A 17,746-nucleotide genomic window follows, 5' to 3' on the forward strand; every position below is an offset into this window, starting at 1 on the left:
TGGAGTTTTGTTCTTTCGCCCAGGCTGGAGTGAAGTGGTACAATCTTGGCTCACTGCAACCTCTGCTCCCCGGGTTCAAGCAATTCTCCTGCCTCAGCCTCCCAAGAAGCTGGGATTATAGGCACCCGCCACCACACCCGGCTAATATTTGTATTTTTAGTAGAGACAGGGTTTTGCTATGTTGGCCAGGCTGGTCTCGAACTCCTGACCACAGGTGATACACCCGCCTCGACCTTCCAAAGTGCTAGGATTACAGGCATGAACCACCGTGCCCGGCCAGAAAAGGGTAATCTTTGAAAATTAAATACACTCAACAAGGCCAGGTGCAGTGGCTCATTCCTGTAATCCCAGCATTTTGGGAGGCCAATGTGAGTGGATCACTTGGGGCCAGGAGTTCAAGACCAGCCTGCACAACATGGCGAAACTCTGTCTCTACTAAATATACAAAAATCAGCCAGGCATGGTGGTACACAGCTGTAATCCTAGCTACTCAGGAGCTGCGGCAGGAGAATCGCTTGAATCCGGGAGGTGGAGGTTGCAGTGAGCCAAGATCACACCACTGCATTCCAGCCTGGGCAACAGAGTGAGAGTGAGACTCTATTAGAGATACAAGAGATCCACATGACACTTGGTTCCTGGATTATGGAACCTTTGCAGAAACAAAACTGAAGGCCAACATGAAAGCAGGAATGAAAAGGGAAAATAAGAGAGGGTCAGTGCAGCTGTGACACATGGATTGCAGGAAGCCAGTCAGAGCCAATGATGCCAAAACAGCCTCCACTTACTCAACAAATATTACTCAGCACCTACCACAGGGCAGGCTCTGCTAGACAGCGGGAAATCATGGCTAATGAGACGGACTAGATCCCAACCTTAACAAGCTTACAGACGAGTGCAGGGAGAAATAGTAAACAAGAAAAGAAGGTTATTTCAGATTGCTGGGAAGGCATTTGAGGTCAGAGTAAAAAAAAAAAAAAACAGTTCTGCAAAAAGCCCACGGAAGAACTATCTTCTTCTTGTTGTCGTTTTATTGCAATGGTTAGAACTTTGAGGATGAGAGTGGACATCCTTGCCTTGTTCCCAGCTTGCGGGAAAGCCTTTCATCATTAGGTCTGATGTTAGCTGTAGGATTTTTGAAGATGCTCTTTACCAAGTTGAGGTAGTTTCCCTGTATTCTTAGTGTAATGAGAGTTGAAGTTTGTCAAATGCTTGTTCTTTGTCAAATGATATGATTGTCTGATTCTTCTTCTTAAACTTTTTTTTTTTTTTTTTTGAGATGGAGTCTTGCTCTGTCCCCCAGACTGGAATGCAGTGGCGCGATCTCGGCTCACTGCAGCTTCTGCCTTCCAAGTTCAAGCGATTCTCCTGTCTCAGCCTCCTGAGTAGCTGGTATTATAGGTGCATGCCGCCACTACACCCAGCTAATTTTTTGTATTTTAGTAGAGATGGGATTTCCCCATGTTGCCCAGGCTGGTCTTGAACTCCTGAGCTCAGGCAATCCACCGACCTCAGCCTCCCAAAGTGTTAGGATTACAGGCGTGAGCCACCTCACCCAGCCTAGCCTTTTCATATGATATATTACACTGATTGATTTCTAAAGTTGGATCCAGCCTTGCACACCTGGAATAATTGATAAATCCCGCTTACACATGTCATATGCTCTTTTTATACATTGCTGAATTTGACTGGTAATATTTTGCTGAGAATCTTTCCATCTATCTTCATGGGAGATATTGGTCTGTATTTTCTTTTACTTTCGCATTTTTGGTACTGTCTTTGTCTGGATTTGATATCAGAATAATATCAGTTTCCTAGCATGAATTGGGAAGTATGCCCTTCTCTTCTGTTTTCTGGAAGAGGCTGTGTAAAATTGATGTGAATTCTCATTTTAAAAGTTTGATAGAATTCCCCAATGCAATCATCTGGGCTTGGAGATTTCTTCTTTGGGATCTTTTTATTTATGAATTCCACTTATTTGATAGTCATAGGTCTATTCCGGTTGTCTATTTCATCTTGGCTGAGTTTTCGTGGTTTGTGGTTTTCAATAACGTGGTCCATTTCTTCTAAGTTGCCAGATTTATAAGAATAAAGTTGTTTATAATAAACCTGGGAGGTTTTGAGTGGGAACAAAACCATGGAGCTGCTTCTAGGCCCCCTCCCCGAAGGGAGGGCAAAGAGAGCAGATTCCTGGGGATGGATGTCCCACCCCTGTCAGTCACCCTCTTGCCCAACCCCTAGGGCTTTATGAATGTCAGCATATGTGCCAAATTCCACCCAAATTGTTAGAGTAAATCTCCAGGTAGCCAAATCTGAGCTCCATGGAAAGGAAGCATTCCAGAAAAAGGCCTTGAATTGGACAGAATGGGGCATGCTTCCTGATGTGGGGGGCGGGGCTGGCAAAACAGCAAGTTCTCCCCAGCCATACAGCTTCACTTCTCAGAAGCCATGGCCCAGCAGGGTCTCTGAGTTGCTTCTGTTCCCACTGTGGTATCCACTGCCTGTATCATGAGCTGCCTGTATCATGAGCTCTAAAAATCCTCTGTGCAGTAAGGTGGGGTATATATACACAATCAGTTAAAAACAGCCTCTCAGCATTAGCTGAGAAGCAGGTGACCACACTACCTGCTTCCATGGCAAAGAGCCTGACCGGGGACCCGGGGACCCTGAACTGAGGTCTCGCCCTGCATCTTCCTGGAGGTAGGTCAGAAAAGCCACTTCTCCCTTCTGAGCCTCAGGGTCCCCATCCGTGAAGACATGGACTTGGGGATCTCTCCAGTTCTTTTCTCACTGAAATTCCTTGTGGAGAGACAGATTCCTATGACTGGACCATTGTCCTGACTACTTGACCAGAGACCTCTCTTGTCGACAACTAAGGCCCCCAGTGTCTTCACTATCACCGTATCAGCAGCATCATTCATCAAGAATTTTGCATGCACCAAACCCTACACAGGGCGCCTTATATGCATTATCTCCAACCTCACAAAATCACTATGGAGTAGATGTTTCCCCTTTCTCAGATAGGGAAACTGAGGCCCACAAAGGCCAACTTGGGCCAGCAAGGCTGCTGATGCCTTAGCTCTCTTTTTATCTCTTATACGGCCCCAAACTGGGCGCTTAAGGTTTTCTCTATTTTTTCCAGTTCAGAGGAAGAACAAAAGTGTGGCCAAAGCCCCAGCCGCGGGATCAGCCAGTGTGCTGAGCTTCCAGCCTAACACAGCCACAGCCACGTCTGGCTTCGCTTCTCCCCTCTGGAGTCACAGCACCCCGGCCATCTGCCCAAGGTCTCACTGCCTCCTCTTCTGGACAGAGAGGGCTGAGATCTTCTGGTCCCAGATGACTGCATTAGGGGTTCCAAAGATTCTTCCTGCACTCAGGCCAGGGTTCAGAGTGGAACAACCAGGGCTCCCAGGATGGACCGGGGCTCTGGAAAAAGACCCCACTCCATTCCACTCCCAAGGTTCTACCCAGCCTGAGAGCAGCCCCCATCATGACATTTCCTTATTGATTACACCTACTGAACTGTGGTTTCCGGTGTCTGTTAAATGGACCTCTTCTTCCCCAAGTTCCTCTTATTACTTCCTGTACCATCCTTATCTTGGACAATTGCCAAGGCTGACTCAGAGGCCTTAGATTAACCCCAGCCGAGAGAAGCTTGCCGATTCCATTAAGGGACAGACAAAGCTGGCCTGCAGTAATTATACAACCCATGCTCGAAGGAATGTGCCAGCTCCAAAAATACCTGCTCACCAGAGCTCAATCAGCACCTCAGCTCTGAACCTGCGTCAATGAGCAGTCACAGTCCCTGACTGCATGGACTCCCCCGCAGGGCAGAGTCAGATGGTCAGGTAGGCAGTGTCCTTCCAAGGGCCTATGCTCAGTGCTGAGGAGGCTTCACACAGAGACAGCTGCTGCCCACAGGGGTCAGAGGGCATTTCCAGATGCCACACTCACTCCTCAGGGGTGAACAAGGGGAAGGGGAGAAAAAGCACTTTTAACTAGGTCTGGAACAGACTAAAATGAAGTACTAAACATTTTGCCTCTGTGAAAAGACTAAGGCAGGCCAGGTGTGGTGGCTCACGCCTGTAATCCCAACACTTTGGGAGGCTGAGATGCAGATCACTTGAGTCTAGGAGTTCAAGACTAGCCTGGGCAACATGGCAAGACCCTATCTCCACAAATAATACAAAAGATTAGCTGGGTGTGATGGTGTGCCATAGTCCCAGCTAGTCAGGAGGCTAACGTGAGATCACTTGAGCCCAGGAGGCAGAGGTTGTAGAGAGCCGAGATTGCACCACTGCACTCCAGCCTGGGTGACAGAGGGAGACCTGTTTCAAAAAAGAAAAAAGACTAAGGTAGCTCTTTTTTCTTGCTGTGTGACGTTGGGCAAGTTACTTGTTACTTATGCTCTGTTTGCTTACAACAGTACCTACCCATGGTATATTATAAATGCTACTATTATGAAGTATATTTATATTTATATAGGCATGGAATATCTCTAGTACTGGTAATGGTGGTTGTCTCTGGACATGGACTTAGATGTCTGGGGACAGGAGTAGAAGAGCAGCCTTATTTTTCCCTACTATCCTTTCAATCTTCAAAATATCACATTGTGTGCATCTACTGTCTAATCAAAAATAAGTAAGTAAATAGGATATGCTTTTCAAATGAAGCCTTAGAGCTCTGGAGGTGTGGCAGAGACACAAACAGCAACTAGAGAGGTGCTCGGGAATGGGTAAGAAGGGCAGAGGCAGGTATGGAAACATTTGAATCGCAGAGCTAAGAGCAAAGGAGAGCTGCACGTAGAGCCTGGAAGAGGGAAGTGAAGGGAAACAGCAAAGTCTTCTGCCGTACAGGGTTGCAAGAAGTGTTAGCTTGGGCTCTGGAGGACACAGGTACCAGAGGCTCAGAGCCACACTGTCCTGGTGTTCCAGTGTGCCCTCCTCCGCCAACACACTGTACAGAGTTCCGGGCCAGGGGTGTAAGGGGGCTGTTGAGGTCTGCTGGTTTCTAGGGGTGGTTAAGATACAGGATGGAAGCGATGCTCTCCTGCTGGTGCAGCAGTAATACATCTCCAGGCTGCCCCGACTCCCCTTCACAGGGAATTTAACTTATTTTTTCTAGCTCTGTAGGTTGGTTGGTCTCTGCTGTGTGGTTCTTCCGCTATATGTAGCAGAGCCTTAAAATGCCCTCTGACCTCAGTAATCCTGTCTCTGGGATTCTACTAAGGATGCCGAAGCCCATGACGCTTGGGTTCCTTAACACTGCTAGGAAGGGCTGACCCACTGCCCAGAAGCAGCCATGCAGGGGTCACAAACAGTTTGGCCTTTGCTTCACTGAGGTCATCCAGGTAGCTCCAGGGGTGGGGCGCCCTTGAGGACTGATGGCAAAAACTGAGCAGAAGGCCACACCTAGTCACTGCCTTGATATCAGGTAGGGATTCTTGATCATCTGCAATTGGGGTCTGTCCCTTGTGCATAACTCAGGGGAGACAGACTCTCCCAGACCCCACTATTCCAGTGCTGGGCTGCACTGAAGGCACCAGAAAATGTGCTTCTGGCCGGGCGCTGTGGCTCAGGCCTATTATCCCAACACTTTGGGAGGACAAGATGGGTGGATCATCTGAGGCCAAGAGTTTGAGACCAGCCTGGCCAACATGGTTAAACCCTGTCTCTACTAAAAATACAAAAATTAGCCAGGCATGGTGGCAGGTGCCTGTAATCCCAGCTACTCGGGAGGCTGAGGCAGGAGAATCAGTTGAACCTGGGAGGTAGAGGTGGCAGTGAGCAGAGATAGTGCTACTGCACTCCAGCCTGGGCGACAGAGCGAGACTCCATCTTAAAAAAAAAAGAAAAAAGAAAAAGAAAATGTGTTTCTGACAGAGTAGATCTGCCCGATCCCAGGCTACAACCAAAACCTCAGCATCCCCCACCAAACTCACAGACCTTCCACGTCTGCCCGGCTCTCCCAGCACATTTCTGGGCCCCCCTTTTCTTTTCTCTTTTGTCCACTAAGTAACATCAGCTATTTAAAAGAGTAAACCCAGAGGGTTGAAGTGAAGTAGGAAGTTGGGGAGGAACAGCGCACTGTGACCCCACCACGCTAACAGCCTTCCTGAGGACGGTTCCCTTGCTCCCCAGGTTTGGAAATGTAATGTGCCCAGAGGACACCTGCCTTCTCCTCCCTCCCCAGAACACCAGAAAATAAGTCCTGTGGGGCCCTGACATACACTGTTCACTGGCACACCCCCTTCCCACCCCCAAATACCGCCTAAGACTCCTGACCAGGCGTGGACAGCAGCAGCTTTGATGGTATGGCCTGAGGAACAGAGGGGCCCACCCCATCCTCACCACCCTGGCCTGTCAGCATGGACTCAGTTGCTTTAAACTAGCTTCTCCATGCCCTCTGCCCACACCCACCCCAGGCACCAGGCATGTAGGGCCTTTGGAGCAGGAAGACCACTCCCCAAGGTGTGCAGAGAGTAGCTGAGGCTGAGGCATGGCCCCTCTGGCACCAAGGTGGTTGCCAGAGGTAAAGATAAAGCCTGGCGCCTCACTCCCGCCTGTCCTAATTGCTGAGATAATGAGGAAAATTGCCCCATTTTATCTGGCAGGCACCAGGAGCTGCTGCCTGGAGAGCCCTGTGGGGAGGGTAAAGGGCGGTCCAGTGAGCAGCCAAGAGCCCTCTGCAGACAGGCTCCCCCCAGGTGTCATGCACCCCATGGGCTCACCCTGGGCACATCTCCAAGGTCACCCCTGGGAGGGTCTGGCTCTGAGGAGGAAACCACACCCACTCCTGGAGTTTATGGCTGGCTGGCATCTCCCTGTCAGGGACAGTATAAGGAACACACACTTGGGGAAACAGAAAGAGGCAAGAAGCCTGCTGCTGCTGAAAAATCAGAGAAAATGAGCCGTGAGCCCCAGGGAACATCTCAACACATTGCTGGATGCTCCCCAACTACTCACAAGCCCTCTGGGGCCCAGTTCCACCAGGCTGTGTTGCCTCCAGATGCAGGGTCTTGGGGTCAGCAAGTCTCCATGGAGGTCTCAGGCTGGCTGACTGGAGCAACCCACCTCCCGGTCCTCCCGCACCCACACACACCTGCTCCCGACCAACCAAAGCCCGCCTCCTGCCCTGCAGCAGCCGCAGCAGCCACCTCCTGTTGCCCTGGCCCAGGCCCAGGCTCTTGAGGTGAGGGAACTCATCGTTTTGCAGGGCAGAAGGAGCTCGCAGCCTCCCTTATGACTCGGCTTTGAGGCCCTGCCTGTTCTGTGCCTTCCCGGCCTGGCCTCACACTGCTTCTCCCTGCTAGGATGCTTCTCTTGGCCTTTTCCACAGGGCCTATCCCCTCCCAACCTCCCAGAACTCTTCCCAAATGTTCCCGCCCAGGCAGATGACTCCTTCCAGCCAGTCCCTAACAACACACCATCCCTCTGCTCTGTAACACTCAGTCTTGTACCACTTTTCTAGTTTTTTCCCAAACACATCTTTCACTGTACCAAAAGATGCTATAGAAACTCCTTCTTATTTACCCGGTAAAACCCTTCTCATCTGTCAAATCCACGCTTTAAGCCATTTCCTCTGGAGGTTTTCTGATTTCCTGCTCACTGAAGGCAGAACTGACTTCCACTGCCTGGACACCCACAGACCGTGGGCAAACGTCTGCTGCACCACCCCTCACATCATGTATGACATGGTGTCTGCTCATAAACCTGCCTCCCCTGCAAGATAGGGAGCTCCTCCGGGGCCACATCCAGCTCTCAGTTTTCTTATCATTCCCAAATGACACAGGTGCTACCAGGACTAAATGACATGATGCAGGGAGAGCGCTCAGCATGGAGCCGGGGGAGCTGAGCACCTGTGAATTTGGGCTCTGCTGTTATCACTCACCCATGCATCCCCACAGCCACACCAAACCCAATGCCTGTGGGAATCCGCTGGATTGAGCTGACGGGCAGGGGTGTGAGAGACTGAATATACAAACAGACAATGACCAGGCCAAATATAAAAACAGAACTCCACTCACAACCCACAGCAGCCTGCCCAGGAAACCAACCCACGATCCACAGTAACCAGCCAGGACGCCAGCCTGCCATACGTCAGATTTGTGAGAAGTCAGACTGCTATCTCTAGCAATCATCCAGGAGGCCAAACAATAATCCCTGTAACAACTGGTCCCAAGTGGCCGGGACTCAATTAATAACTAACAGCTTCCCGATTTTTGTCCCCACTTCCAATTAACCAACAAGAGAAAGCCAATATGCCCCCCTCGTCAATCGCAGAGGATGCTCCGCCTCTAGTTAGAACTCCCCCATGCCAACAATCAGAGAGTACCTGAAGTCTTCCCTTTTTTCCACTCTACCACTCTACTGCCTGCCTTTGAGTCTCTGCCAACACACAAGTGATGGTGGCTGACTCCTTCGCTGTAGCAAGCTCTGAATATATAGCCTTTGCTTTTCTCATTTGGGTGGGCTTCGTTTATTGCCATAGGTGTGTCTCCTACACCTCTGGCCTGGCAGTCCCAGGACACACTCACTAAAAAGGGCTAAGACTACAGGAAGAGGGGAAACAGGGATACAGGAGCAGAAGGGACAGAAGAGCCACAGCAGGACATGGGGACACTCTCTGCAGGGCCCACCTGCGATCAGACCAATTCCATGTGTGCCCTTGGCTTTCTCATGTCTTGTTTTTTCCTTCCATAAAATGGATGAAGGACATCAAGGGGATGGAATCACTTAGAGATGACTCACCCCTGCCAGGGCCTTGGGCCTTGCAGAAGAGTCCCCAGGGCAGCCCCGGGAGACATTGTGACAGGCAGGGAGGAAGCAGCTTGTTCCCTCCCCAGCACCGAGGCAGCCCACCTCTGTCAGGTACCCAGAGGAGGACACAGCAGGCCTGTTGAGCTCAGTCAGGCCTGTTTAAGCCTCCTCTTCACACATAAAAGAAGAGGGCTTTTCTATTTGAAAGAGAAACCACAACAAAGGCTCAGGCCCAGAGCCATCTCTCAAGGTAAGGTGAGAGCCCAACAGGGTGCTCAGCTCCCACCCCTGCTGCTGCTACCACATCCCTCAATCCGCTGCCTCTGTGAATTCCATTAGCAGGCACTTTGTGATTCGAGGCAGCATGAGTGAGTCAGGAGCCACTGGCAGCAGGGAAGGAGTTCAAACAGCATCTTCAACAGACTTCTGACCAGAAGGTGCTATGTAAATACATTTCTGCATCTCACAGATGCACGGGCTAAGTGGCATTTCTCTGGTACATTTCCCCATGCCCTCTGGAGAGGGCCTACTTACTCACCCCACAAGGCACTTCCCAAATGTCAAGCACTTTCAAAGCTCTTGCGTCCATACCCAGGCTCTGCCCATGCCACTCTCTCAGAATTCATTCCTCTTCCCAGCAGTCCCTTCCAGCATTTTGTCCATACCCATATCACAGCACCGGGTGGTGAGGACAATGTGTCCTGCAACCCTAGTATCCGCAGGGAGAGACTCTGGTGGAGACCTAGGCCTCCAGACCTGGGTCTGGGAGACAAAGGTGTTCGAGGGAAGGTCTAAGGAAGGAAAAGTACAAATGAACTCTCCTCTTACCCAAAGGGCCTGACTGTGCCCTTCCCCAAGGCCCCAGACAGCCCCACCCTCCATTTTCAATCATTCTATCCTCCTCGGGAAAGCAAACATCCAATCCCAATTGGCTAGGTACAGCACTAGAGGACCCTGGGACTGACACAGGTGGCCTGGAAAGGCAGCCATGGCCTGGAAAGTTCCAGACCTGGAAATCTAGCCCTAGGGGCCTCTCCGTGTCCTCCAAGTCATAGGGATTTTAGCTTTTCAGACACAAATGCAACAAACTCTGTGAGCTTACTCAGAAACAGCTATATAGACGAATCCCTCCTCCTTGTCCTTCTGTTTGCATGGTGGCCTTTCCAGGTCCTGCCTGTAGCTCCCTCCTGAGCCACTGTCCCTGCACTGTATTTGCCATTTCACGCACCCTCTCCCTCCTGGCCTGCCCAATGCCCACACCTCCTCTAGGAAGCTTGCCCAGCCTAAAGTCAGCCCTATGAGATAGGCTTGCTCGGGTCCCTCATGCATCATCAGCATTTCACATATTTCTTTCTCTAAACAGGATCTTAGACCCTTTTCATATCCCTATCATCTAGAGCATTCCCAGAACCTGGATGATATTCCCTTTCATGGGGAGACCACATTTTGTGGATCCATTTCCCAGTTGATGGACATTTGTATGTTTCTACTTTCTAGCTTTCAGGCTGTTAAGAATAATGCTGCCATGAACATTCGTGAGTAATGTGTTTTTGCATGGACGTATGGTTTTGTTTTTGGGTATTTTTTGTTTTTTTTTTTGTTTGTTTGTTTTTGAGACAGAGTCTTGCTCTATCACCCAGACTAGAGTGCAATGGCACAATCTCGGCTCACTGCATCCTCCACCTTTCGGGTTCATGCGATTCTCCTCAGCCTCCCAAGTAGTTGGGATTACAGGCATACGCCATCACACTCGGCTAATTTTTGTATTTTTAGTGGAGACAGGGTTTCGCCAACTCGAACTCCTGACCTCAGGCGCTCCACCTGCCTCGGCCTCCCAAAGTGCTGGGATTATAGGCGTGAGCCACCGTGCCTGGCAACGTGGACATATGTCTTTACATATCTTGGGTATATACCTAGGAGTGGAGTGACTGGGTCATATGGTAACTCTGTGCTCTGTGTTTAACCATTTGAGGAACTGCCTGACCATTCTGCACGGCGGCTTCCCAGCTGCTGTGTGTACGAGGCTTGCCTTCAGTGTGACAGGACTAGGAAGAAGATCAAACCATAAAGTCTGTGTGAATTGCCTGTTTTGAAAGAAGTAGACTATTGTGAAGCACTCTTTAGACCGCATCTGCGCTGTTGAGTCTTTGATGATTCCAAAGGGACTTGTGGATTCTGCAGGGTTTCGAGGGCACTGCTATGAATGCCAGTCATCTTTGTGCCGGCAGACATGATTCTGGCTAGCACTGTGGCAACAGAGACGGCGCTGGTACAAATCCTTAAGTTCAGGGTGCAAGGGAGGGACAGGTATGAGTCAATGCCTGTGAGGAAGGCTGCTGGAAGACAGAGGTTCTGAAGCCTGGTCCAGGGGAGACAGGTGGGAGGGCAAGGAGGCTGGAAGGGCATGGAGTTAGGTTCCATGTGAGTCTGGGATGAAGCAGGATCTGCCCCTCTAGGCTTCCTGTGCCCTCTGCAATTCTCCCACTCCACCCTTTCACAAACGTGCAACAGGCGCCCATGCCACAGCTCTGCCACATGGGTCACTGAGCAGCAGTGACCTCTCATAGAAGGATGGAGGGACTGCTCTCTGGAGAAGACGGCAGGCACTGCAGCAGTCAAGGCACACTGCTTGTCCATCCAGAGGAACTATTTCTAGAGCATCTATGAGGCCCACCTGCTGGCCTCCTGCCACTTTGATACCAAGCACCTACATCCACGTGCTCTGCATATGCCCAGCAGAGAAAATGTCAACATCAGCCAGGCATAGTGGCTCACACCTGTAATCTCAGCACTTTGGGAGACCGAGGCAGGCAGATCACCTGAGGTCAGGAGTTTGAGACCAGCTTGGCCAACATGGTGAAGCCCCACCTCTACTAAAAATACTAAAATTAGCCGGATGTGGTGGCACATGCCTATAATCCCAGCTACTTGGGAGGCTGAGGCAGGAGAATTGCTTGAACCTGGGAGGTGGAGGCTGCAGTGATCCAAGATCACACCACTGCACTCCAGCCTGAGCGACAGAGCAAGACTCAAAAAAAAAAAAGGAAAGAAAGAAAATGCCAACATCCCTGGCATCTCTCACTCCTGAACTGAGACAGCAACACAGGAGAACAACACTAGATTGGAAGGTGAGAAGGGGGCTCATTCAAGACTACTGGGAAATAATGACTCCCAGGGCCTCAGGACCCAAACATCCCGCGGGTCTGTTCAGAACAAGAGAATCACTCCAAGAACCACACCCTTGACCCTTGGTCAATGTGCTTCACAGCCAGCTAGAGGCAGAAGTGACCTAGAGAGTTCCAAGCTGCAGAGAACACAGGTCCATTTTCAAAGTCTACCCATGGGAATGACTTCATGGTGTCACTGACCAGGGACCAGCTCTGGTGGCACTCCCCAGACAGGGTCAGAGCCTGAAGGATGAGGGCTGGCCATGCCCTTCTGGCTAGAGCTGACCAGGGCCTACCTCGGAGCTGACTGAACGTGGTCATGAACTTGCTGGTGAGGGACTTGAGCTCGTTGTTAGCCAGGGTGATGAGGTGGATCTGGCCGGAGACATTCCGCAGGACCTTGTAGATGCCAATGGGAAAGGAGACCAGCTTGCACTCGGCCAGGTCTGCAGCCAAAGGACAAAGACAAACCAGAGTTATCAGCCACAGCTGCCTGAGAACTTGTCCCAGACTCACATGGACCCCACCTCCATGCCCCCTTCCAGCCTCCTTGCCCTCCCACCTGTCTCCCCTGGACCAGGCTTCAGAGCCTCTGTCTTCCAGCAGCCGCCCTCCCTGAGCGTCGCCTGTCCCTCCCTTGCACCCTGAACTTAAGGATTTGTACCAGCGCCGTCTCTGTTGCCACAGTCTGCTAGCCAGAATCATGTCTGCCGGCACAAAGATGACTGGCATTCATAGCAGTGCCCTCGAAACCCTGCAGAATCCACAAGTCCACAGGAATCATCAAAAGACTCAACAAGCGCGAATCTGCGGTCCTAAGAAGCGCTTTACAATAGTCTACTTCTTTCAAAACAGGCAATTCACACAGACTTTGTGGTTTGATCTTCTTCCTAGTCCTGTCATGCTAAAGGCAAGTCTCGTACAAGCAGCAGCTGGGAAGCCGCTGCACGGAACAGTCAGGTAGTTCCTCAAATGGTTAAACACAGAGCACAGAGTTACCATATGACCCAGTCACTCCACTCCTAGGTATATACCCAAGAGACAAAAACATACGTCCATAAAAAAACACATTACACGTGGATGTTCTTGGCAGCATTATTCACAACCACCCAAAAGCCGGAAAGTGGAAAAACCCAAATGTCGACCAACTGGGGAATGGATCAGCAAAATGTGGTCTCTCCATGAAAGGCAATATCATCCAGCAATAAAAAGAAATGAAGTGGCCAGGCGTGGTGGCTCACGCCTGTAATCCCAGCACTTTGGGAGGCCAAAGTGGGTGGGTAGCTTGAGGCCAGGAGTTCGAGACCAGCCTGGCCAACATGGTGAAATCCTATCTCCACTAAAAATAAAAAAATTAGCCAGGCATGGTGGTACACACCTGTAATCCCAGCTACTCATGAGGCCGAGACATGAGAATCACTTGAGCCTGGGAGGTGGAAGTTGCGGTGAGCCCAGATCACACCACTGCACTCCAGCCTGGGCAACAGAGCAAGACTCTGTCTTCCCCACAAAAAACATTTTAAAAACAGAAATGAAGTACCAATGTATGTTATAGAAGCTATAGCATGGCTGAACCCTGAAAACATGACATCAGGCAAAAGAAGCCAGTTACAAAGGCCGGAATATTGTACAGTTTCATTTATATGAAATGTCAAGAACAGGCAAATGCATACAGACGGAAAGGAGATTAGTGAATGCCAGTGCTGCAAGGGATGGGGGCCGGGGGAGTTCTTTGTAGGGGAATAAAAATGTTCTGCGATTGGGCTGGGCGCAGTGGCTCATGCCTGTAATCCCAGCACTTTGGGAGGCTGAGGTGGCCAGATCACTTGAGGCCAGGAGTTCAAGACCAGCCTGGCCAATATAGAGAAACCCATCTCTACTAAAAATGCAAAAAAAAAAAAATTAGCTGGGCATGCTGGCACGTGCCTGCAATCCCAACTACTCGGGAGGCTGAGTCATGAGAATCCCTTGAACCCGGAAGGCAGAGGTTGCAGTGAGCCGAGATCATACCACTGCACTTCAACCTGGGCAACAGAGTAAGACTATCACACACACACAAAAAAAGTTCTAAGATTGGATTGTGGTGACAACTGCTCAACTCTGAACATAGTAAAACCACTGAATTGTACACTTTAACTGGATGAATTGTATGGCATGTGAATTATATCTCAATAAAGCTGATATATATACATATACAATTATATATATTATTATATCGATGACAGATATATATACAGCAGCAGACAGACACTAAAAGTATAGGGGTTCAAAAATTAGTCTGTCCAGCTCATCAAGGTGTCACTCAAGTTCACTGAGCCTCAGTTTCCTTAACTGTAGAATGAAGGTACCATCATCTGCCTAGGAGAGCTGTTGGGAAAAATTAAATGTAGTAAAATAATGACTAACAAAGCGCCTAGAAGATATTTAGCAGGAATGCTACCAATATTGTAGCAGCCCTCCGCTTCCACTTTACCTCCTCTTCCCACTTGATCTAAAGCCTCTCTAGGCTTCCAGGCCAGCTTCCATCCCATCTCTCCCAGAAGTCTTCTGGGTCACTCCTGTTGCTGGTGTCCAGTCAGCCCCCAACCTCCCACCCAGCAGCACTTATCGACCCTGACAGCACCACCCCAGTTATCTCTCAGAAAACTCTCATCTTTTCCCCAAAGAGGCCAGGCTCTCCCAGGCTACTAAGCCTTTGAAAATTGCTCCAAAATAAACATGTGAAACTCAATAATATTTCTATATGCCAGCAGTAAAATACGGTTTTAAAAGATTCTATTCCTAACCAGTAAAATATGGTTTTAAAAGATTCTATTCCTAACAGCAACAATAATACAAAATACATGGAAATAATCACAATTGAAGGCTTTCTCCCTCATCTGCCTCACAGATTTATTCTCTTGCTCCAAGAACCAGCTCAAATGTCACCTCCTCCATGAAGCCTTCTCTGACTGTCCTAAGCAGTCAGTTGCTCCAGGAGCTGAGCCTCATATAACGCGAACGAGACTTCTTCACCCTGTGTTGTATTAACCCCTTTTTGTGCTGTTTTCCCAGTGGACTGAGAAGACCCCTAGAGCATAGTACCAGAAGTCCAGCAGACTCATGGGAAAAAAGGGACAGGTGGGAAAAGGGCAAAATTACAGATGACTGAGGGTCCACAGGGCTCCTCTGCCAGGCAGCCTATAAGGGGTGTTGTTAATGCCTCCTCTGGTCCAGGGCTGCACTTGGTAACCCAGCCCTGCAGCTGTCCGATGTCAATCCCCAGCTCTTCTATCAGCAGGTGGGGCTGGCAGGAGAGACTGCTAAATCCTGCCAGCGAGGAACAAGGTCCCAAAAGTCAGGCTTTCAGAAGAGGGAGAGCAAGGGCTGAGCTGGAAGCAAACAGGCACTGTGGGCTCAGAGTTTGGGGCAAGCTGGGGATTCTAAAAAGAGTAATACTTCCAAACAATAAGCCCTCTAGCGCTTTGTGACAAATATATTAAGGGCTGGAAAGAAGTTTTGTTGGAGTTGTTGTGAATTACACCAGTCCCTTTGGGTAGGAGTAGACAGATCTCATCATACATCCCAGGAGCAACATCAAAGTAATGGAAGAAGCTTTCCCTTTAAAACAAAGAGCAAAACAAGGATGCCTTTCATCACCAGTATCCCTGAATAGCATCATGAAAGTTCTTGCCAGGCCGGGCGTGGTGGCTCATATCTGTAAGCCCAGTACTTTGGGAGACCAAGGTGGAAGGATTGCCTGAGCCCAGGAGTTTGAGACCAGCCTGGGCAACATAGTGAGACCCTGCCTCTACCAAAAAATTTAAAAACTAGCTGGGCATGGTAGTGTGTGCCTGGAGTCGCAGATACTTGGGGGGTTGAGGTGGGAAGAAGATCGCTTGAACGCAGGAGGTCAGGGCTGCAGTGAGCCTCTGCACTCCACTGTACTCCAGCCTGAGTGACAGTGAGACTTTGTCTGAAAAAAGAAAAGAAAAAGAAAAGAAAAGAAAAGAAAAGTCAAGTTAGGTCTGGCCAATTAAATAGAAAGCACAGACATTGAAAACAGACAAAGTGATTCTTAGGTGCATATGAAATGACTGTATAACCTCAGAAACTCAAGGCAGTCATCTGACAAAGAACATAAATTAAAATGGTCTCAGCAAAGCAGCTAATCAAATAAGCATGTGAAAGGCAATGATATTCCTATGCGCCGGCAAGAAAATAGAGTTTTTAAAGATACTATTCCTAACAACAATATAAAATATAGAGAAATGAGCATAATGAGAAATGTATCTGACCAATATAAAAGAAAAAGTAGAAAAGTTCACAAAAATATTTTGTTTTGTTTTGTTTTGCTTATTGAGACAGGGTCTTGCTCTGTTACCCGGGCTGGAGCGCAGTGGCGCGATCTCAGCTCACTGCGGTCTCGAACTCCTGGGCTTAAGCGATCCTCCCACCTCAGCTTCCTGGGTAGATGGGACTACAGGCACACGCCATCAAACCCCGCTAATTTTTGTATTTTTTGTAGTTGGGGTTTTGCCATGTTACTCAGGCTAGTCTTGAATTCCTGAGCTCAAGTGATCCGCCCACCTAGGCCTCCTGAAGTGCTAGGATTATAGTCGCGAGCCACCGCAACCGGCCCACAAAGACAGTTTTAAGAATGGTTTTGTATGTGGAGATATAACGTGTCCATTGATGACAAGTCAAAATATTGAAACACTGGTTTTTTAAAGAAATTAATTTATATATTGTTGAATGTAACTACTACCCAAATCCTCACAAGGTTGTTTTTTTTTTTTTAACCTTAACTAAATGGTTTTAAAGTTCAGCTAGGGAAATATATAAGCAAGACCCTCTAAAAAAGGTGAGGTTATAACCAATATTATAAGCCAAAAATAATTAAAACAGAGGGCAAAAGGGAAAATAGATCATAGAAAGAAATTATATAGTTCCGAAAATAGAGTCCAGAAATAATGTCATAATAAATGCTAAAGGAGGCTTCACAAATAAACTGGAGAGGGAAGGATTAATCAACTGATGTCAGAATAACCCCTTAACAATTTTGAGAAAGACTCAATCTAAGAATCAAAATACATCCTAGATAGAATTACACTTTAAATACTTTTTAGACCAAATTTTTAAAAGTAAACAGAATTGAACATTTATACAACCTTTTAAGTGAGGATGACTTCCCAAATCTAGGAGTATAACAGAATCACAAAGGAACAGATCAAAAACTAACTGCATTGAAAACATAGAAAACACTTTGAAGCTTAAAAAGAATAAAGCCAGCAACACGGATCTGTAAATAGGATGTGTACAGAGTCATCTTTATTACTGAAACTACTCAATATAATTGAATAAAGAAAAAATTGAGACCACCTGAGGAGACAAGGACGTAAGATATTTACGAAGGAAAAAACATAATTAGTAAACAAATATGTAGCTCCTGATGTGTTTCCAAATTGCTTTCCAGAATATTTATGCCAATTTACATGTAACCTATCCAACAAACAATAGGATCATTAAAAAGAAAAGAAAGCCTTGCTAAGTCGATCAAGGGAAATAGTATCCCTGCTTTAATTTGCAATATTTTCAATAATGAGACTGATTATCTTTCATGGTTAATTAACTGTTTTTCAGCTAGGCATGGTGGCTCACACCTGTAATCCCCAAGCTTTGGAAGGCCTAGGTTGGAGGATCACTCGAGGCCAGTTCACAACCAACCTGGGCAACACAGCAAGACCCATCTCTACACAAAATAAAATACAGCCGGGCGCGGTGGCTCACACCATAATCCCATCACTTTGAGAGGCTGAGGCCGGGAGATCACTTGAGTTTGAG

General features: G+C 48.5%; 1 protein-coding gene across 6 annotated transcripts in view; it reads right to left on the minus strand.

Moving 5' to 3' along the window:
* LRRC20 (leucine rich repeat containing 20) overlaps positions 1-17,746 on the minus strand; it is an 86,717-nt gene that overhangs the window by 35,587 nt on the left and 33,384 nt on the right. For 5 of the 6 annotated variants that reach the window (XM_009214763.3, XM_003903827.4, XM_021943392.2 and 2 more), the window contains one exon: positions 12,220-12,369. In XM_009214763.3, the coding sequence (XP_009213027.2) occupies positions 12,220-12,244 (25 nt within the window). In that variant the 5' untranslated portion in view covers positions 12,245-12,369. Of the gene's footprint in view, positions 1-12,219; positions 12,370-12,587; positions 12,615-17,746 lie in introns of those variants that run through there. The other variant, XM_031652252.1, reaches the window with a different exon arrangement.

This window comes from Papio anubis, chromosome 11 (assembly GCF_008728515.1).
Source record: "Papio anubis isolate 15944 chromosome 11, Panubis1.0, whole genome shotgun sequence".
NCBI classification, from domain to species: Eukaryota; Metazoa; Chordata; class Mammalia; order Primates; family Cercopithecidae; genus Papio; species Papio anubis.